The 6,149-nt window shown below is 39.8% G+C and overlaps 1 protein-coding gene across 1 annotated transcript in view; it reads left to right on the plus strand.

The window, feature by feature from the left end:
- BMERB1 (bMERB domain containing 1) overlaps positions 1-4,385 on the plus strand; it is a 46,707-nt gene extending 42,322 nt beyond the window's left edge. Inside the window, exon 6 of the mRNA XM_058849334.1 lies at positions 973-4,385. Within this exon, the coding sequence (XP_058705317.1) occupies positions 973-1,085 (113 nt within the window). The 3' untranslated portion in view covers positions 1,086-4,385. The remainder of the gene's footprint in view (positions 1-972) is intronic.
- Positions 4,386-6,149: the final 1,764 nt, after the last annotated feature.

A 6,149-nucleotide genomic window follows, 5' to 3' on the forward strand; every position in this document is an offset into this window, starting at 1 on the left:
ACTGCAAACTTCCACAGGTGACCCAAATTTCTTACATACTACCATCAGAAGTAGGCTTTTGAATCACCCCAACCCAAACCACTTGTAGACAGAATGGCACACTTTTTGTGTGGATTGCATGACCCCTTGGAAGCTTTTAGCCACCATTTTCAAACAGAACAGTCACAGCCACAGCAGGAGCTCTAGAAGTTCACATATCGATTTTGCCCTGTCTCAAGATGAGCTGTCAGACAGAGAATCAAGTGAGAGCAGTGCCCTTCTTAGAAAGGGACTTTGGCCCACGAGCTGGAAGCTTGTGCCAAACATTCTGCTATTTTGCACAGACCAAGATCTTGCTCAAGAGTTGCCAGAGGGACTGGATGACTGTGGAGTTCAAGTACAAGGCTGAGAAGAGACATTTTAAGATGCAACACTAATTATTTATACCCCCTTAGGCACAGGGAGCATGACTCATCTCCCTTGTTAGTTTACTTTGTCATTGCTTTCAAATGCAGTTTGAGCGATAAAAAGATTCTTTTCACCCTGAAAAATGAAAACCTACCTTTATCTTGTTCTCCTAATTACAACATCCAGGCTGATGAGAAAATAAATTCTAGCAATACATTTGTTCTTCAGCTCCTTTCATTGTTGGGAGTTAAACTAAAATGACTTTGTGAAAGTACCCATTATCTGACCCCATGGCTGTGAAAAGGGACACCTGCCTTGAACCAGATGCAAGTTTACCCCCCCTTTGAGATGTATGGATTTTTTAGCTTCTCCTAACACCATTCCCTGAAGAGATAAGACTTTCTGAGCAGTTTCAAACCATGTATCAGCTCAGTCACCACCCAAGTGTATTGTTCAAACCCGAGTTGAAAAATCCAGGGTGGGTGGAGAGAGGGTGGGAAAGGTTTGCACCCTTTAAAGCAGAAGTAGGAAGAAACAGTTGGAGCAGCTCTTGGTTCTAATGGCACCCTGTTTTGAACATTGCAGGCAGCCCAGCAGAAAAGAAGGCAGAACCTCCTCCAAGCAAGCCCACCATTGCCAAGGCAGGGTTGGCAATTATTAAAGATTGTTGTGGGGCCACACAGTGCAACATCATGTAGAGCCCTGGGCTTCCTGCCCTGCTTGTCTTTGCAGTGTTTCCATTGAGTGGAACTGGATGGTGAGGGGAACCAACAGCATCCTGCTGAGGGAGGAGAGAGCAGCTGGCACAAGTGCAAGCTATGGACTGGACAATGGCAGGTTCTTCACTGTTGCATGGATCACTCTACACGCATGCCTAAAACAAAAGAAATCTATATAGTGGCTGTCCAGGGACCAGAAGAGATCAGCAGTAGAGTCAACAAAAACCACCCCCGTGATACAGGTGAATCAAAAGGGGCTCTATTTTATCCAGTATGGTGTAAAACAGCAATTTTAATAGGCTATACCTTTATAAGAATATGTTGTATGCTTTTCCCCCCTGTGACAAACTGCAGTACAAAATCGCCAAATTAAACTATTTTGGCTACTTTTCAGAACAAAATCACAAGTAACAATGCTATATATAGCACAACTGATAGAGGAAGCAACTGTAGGGTAACAGATGTTGCATACAAAATACCAAGCTGGTGTGATGTTCAGCTACTTTGCTGTGGAGTTTCATTTCATATTCTTCCTAAAGAATGAGATCAGTGACAAGGATGCTGCAAGTAGCTACAGATCTTTATAGCCCACATGATATCCGATTTACTCAAGTCAAATTAATATTGCTTGCACCAGGGGAAATAAATCCCTGGCAAAGCTTTGGCAAAGCACAGCTAGAGTAATCTGCAAATTGATGAAGCAGTCCAAGGTTGTGTCACTTCTGTTTTAGATCTCCACCTCCCATAAAGTAAGAGAAACATTCACCCAGGGTTTTGTTATTTTTCCAAGCTACGTCCAGTAGGAGATTACACATCACTGAGAGATTGCTGGGAGAAGAACAGAAGACAAAATTTAACTAATATTGAAACCATGCTTAAAACAAGTATTAATTGTATATTTTGTGACCACGAGAAATAGAAACTATCCATAAAAAAGCATAGGAAGACACAAGACACCCAAGACAAATTGGCCACAAGACAAATATACAAATACAGATGTAGGTATTTGTGGCAGGAAGATCACATTCTATATAAAATGGGTTTAAAATTAAGGGAAATACAGAAATACTTGTCTGTGTTTCACCATTGTGTTTCTGGTCTCTATGCAGATTAAGCCTTGTGGAATCTAATATCTTTATATTAGCTGTCAGTAGCTGGTTTGTCTGTGTGATGGTATTCCATATAAATGTACTGTGATAGGTGTAAATAGTAAAATAAATGTACATGGATCTAGTGTGACAATCTCAGGCTTAGAAATAACAAAAGATAGTAAAAAGTTCCTAAAATAATGTTTTGCAAAAGGAACTTCCATTTTGTGAAGCCAGCTAAGTGAAGTGTGTGCTTATATACCAAGGAACCACAGTATAGGAAAGGAGAAAAAATTAACAGCAGTTACTCCAAAAGGATAAACAGTTATTTTTTTAGAGAGGAAAACTATCTTATTAAAGTTGATGGCAATAGATACCATCTAAAGTAACTCAGACTGTTCTTATACAAATAAAACCTAATCCCTAGCACTGACTGATTTGATGAAAAACACTTGCATTTCCAGAACAATTTCAGTATTGCAGACTCACTTGAGACAAAGAACCAACACCACTAAGTACCTTAAATTTAAAGGATCAAAGAGGAAAGAACACTAAAGGTTTCCACTAAGACATGAAGCACTTTAATTACTTTGACCAAAGATGTAGGAAAGAGAACAAAGACTGACTCATGTACAGTTATTGCATCCTTGCTGAGACCTACACCACCACATAAAGCTCTGCAGCTGTTAAAATCTGTACCTGGTGTGGGCTGGACTCTGCATGGCACCTGTGCACATTAACACAGTTATGGGGAAAACTGCTTTTAGGGGAGAGAATACACACTGGAGTGAAAGAGACACCCACTGGCTTCTGTAAAATTCTACAGCCACTTGCTGGTACCCAGTTAAGACATCAGGAATTGTCAGTATCTTAAGACAAGGGGTTGAGTGTCATTAATATAGGCAAATGGAAATCAAAGTAAAAGCTGTAGTGAAGCACCAAACTTTAAAGCTTAGGAGGATCAGCTGTGAATGCCACTAATAAAGGGTCCAGAAGGACTTTACACATGGTTTTTAAGGCCTGAGGTGACTTCTGCACATCAGTTTCACCCAGGCTGTGCTGATGATTGGGGTGATCCCTACAGGCTGCACAAGTCACTTGGGAATAAAGCAAAGTGAGTACAATGTAGGTTTCCATGAAAAAATTTCAGTATCAAGAAACAGGGTTAGACATTCCTGAGAAGCAACACTCATGCCCAGGCTACAGAGCCATCTCCTTTAATTAAAACCAAGAAGAAACACAGCAAGTAGGAATGTGCAATATTCTTACAGTTAAGCCCTGGCAGCCTGTGCCCCAAAGGGACTTGAACTCCAGCAGTGTTAATGAGAGTGAACTTCATTTTCAGAAGTTCTAGCCTGGCTCAGCTGGAAGGTTTTCTGTATGACAGTTTTTGTTTTTAATTAGCAAATGCTTAATTTCTGTGTTTATTTGGGTGGGTTTGAACAGCTTGCCTGCAGTGCACAAGTGATTCCTTCAGAAGTGGGTCAGTGATGCTGCTTAGCAATAAAGTCCTGGATTTTTTAGACTGTAAGGTCAGATTCTCAACTGTGTTCAACACTGGTTTAGTGTTGCCTATCTAGAACACAGCAGAGCCCTTATGGCTGGTGTCAAAGCTAATGGCTGCAATTAAACAAATTAAATTTAATTCCTTCCAAAGTGTAAAAATCTTGACCCTTATTTTTAAAAACCAGACTAAATCACTAAATATCCTAAGAACCACCAGGGGCTTTGTAACTTCCATGATCCTGTGAGCATTACATACATAAATATAATAAATATAAAATCAGCAGAGTATCAGACAGGTACCTTTAGGTGATTATATGGAGTAACCGGCATCATTTCAGAGTTGATTTTCAGGTATCAGTCACTGTCAGCAGAGAGGGTCACTGATTGAAGCACCCAATATCTCTTCTGGAAATCCTGGCTATTTATCACTTCAGAAAGAAGGCAAGGCATTGGGAAAGGAAGATTGTGTGGAAGAATGGGTAAGGTGGGTTTGATACACTCGGGTAAACATGACTGTGTTCAGGAAAGGATCTTGGTCTACTGAGAAAAACAAAAGTGCTGAAGTGCTATTTGTACAAATCACCAATTGCACCAGCAAATGGTTCTCTTGTACCTTCCCCTAGGCCTACTGAATCTCTTCCAAGTTAACCATATTTCCAAATAAACTAAGCTGCTGTGTTATACTGAGCCTTTGTTTCTTCCTGTTACTGAACAGGAAAAATTGGTTGTGGAGTGGAATGGGATGCACTTCCTGTGCTGCTACACTTCTCAAAAAGAATAAGGTTACTATTGTGCATGAAAGGAGTAATGCTTAGGGGTAAGTTAGAGATGCTACTGAAATAAAGGACTTTCCTCACTGAACAAAGAAAACCCACCAAAAAAGCCAGTCTCATTATGCCCCTAAGATGACTTTGGAACCTCACTACAGCCCAGAGCCTGCCCAGATTAGAGAGTTCCCAGCCCTACACTGAGAATATAAGGGTCCCAAACACATCTGAATATCAGAAGAATTGCCAAGCCAAAAGGGCTGTGGTATTTTTGAAATGAGCAAAACATCCTCCTCCACCTCAGCATAAATGTTACCATTGTTATCAAAGTGCATCTTGTTTCACATGACCCCACCCATCCTATCAACAGCCAAGCAAGCAGGCTGCTTTCAAATTGGATCATATCAAAAATTTATGAAAGTCCAGAACTTCCTCTCCCTTCTGTGTACACACAACACTTCACATGGGATGCTGAGAATACCTCAGCAGCTGAGCCTGGATCCTCACAGCCTCAGCAGCAACTTGGTCTCAGAGATGAGTAGGGAGGTGTCGCCCAGGAGACCTCCCCTCAAATTTAAGTTTGCCTTCTTTACAGCCTTTGTTTCTTAATGAGAGACAGTTTTCTGCAACAACACTTCACAGGAGATTGAAAGAATTGTGGTAGGACAGCAAGAGACGTTTAAACTGATGCCTAAAAAGTAAATCTCATCAGTTACACAGGTCAGTGGATTTTAACAGGCTTGGTCACAAAGCCAGAGATGTCTACAGCTAGTATTACATTTTGTGCAGCCAATTACCTCATCCCATCCACACCAACAGAAGAGTTTGTTGTTTTTCTCCTTCATGACACAGATCAGCTCCTCTGGCAGGATGCAATTCTTCACTTTTGAATTCAATAACTGAAAGACTGACTGATACTTGAGCCATGGCATGACATATAATAGTGCTTTGACAGCCCTGTCAGAAAATGCTCAAATAACATCCTGAAGTGGCATTTCAGAAATTTTGTGTAAAATAGCATTCTCTATTTAGATCAATCTGCTTTCTCTAGCATACATATAGCACTACAAGCCATTTTAATAATCACTTCAATCAGGATTTTTTGTCTTTACCCACCTAAGTAATACTAAACAAACAGTCACACAGGAATACAGCATTAAAAGTAACACTTGCTAGAAAAATGCTATTATTAAGAGTTAATATTAACTCACTAATAACACCTTAACTCACTAATAAGAGTTAAACCATAGCTCACCCTGCAACTAGTCAGTCTGTCCTGTTACATTATGGCAAGCAAAACAAGCCATATTAAAATTTTAGAAAAAAGTGAAAGCTATTTCCATCACAACTTTTTTACTAACTTAAAACAGATGGTTTAACATAAAATGAGAATGAAAGAAGTGGGAATGTTTGCAGCATAAAATCAAAGCAATATTTAAAATCAAACTCATCTTTTGAAAGTAATCACATACCAGGTGCTATGAGGGATTTTACTCATTCATTTACTTAAAAATATTCACAACAGTGGTGATTAGAGGGTTTGCGGTGCTGCTGTAGGAAGCTTTTATAAAGCACCTGTTCCTCCTTTCAAAGAGGAATATTCATTATTTTCAAGAGGGATATTTATTACACTGTTTATGAAGTTTACTGCTAAGTTTCTTAGGTAGTTACTTCAAAATTGT

Source organism: Poecile atricapillus, chromosome 14 (genome assembly GCF_030490865.1).
Source record: "Poecile atricapillus isolate bPoeAtr1 chromosome 14, bPoeAtr1.hap1, whole genome shotgun sequence".
NCBI classification, from domain to species: Eukaryota; Metazoa; Chordata; class Aves; order Passeriformes; family Paridae; genus Poecile; species Poecile atricapillus.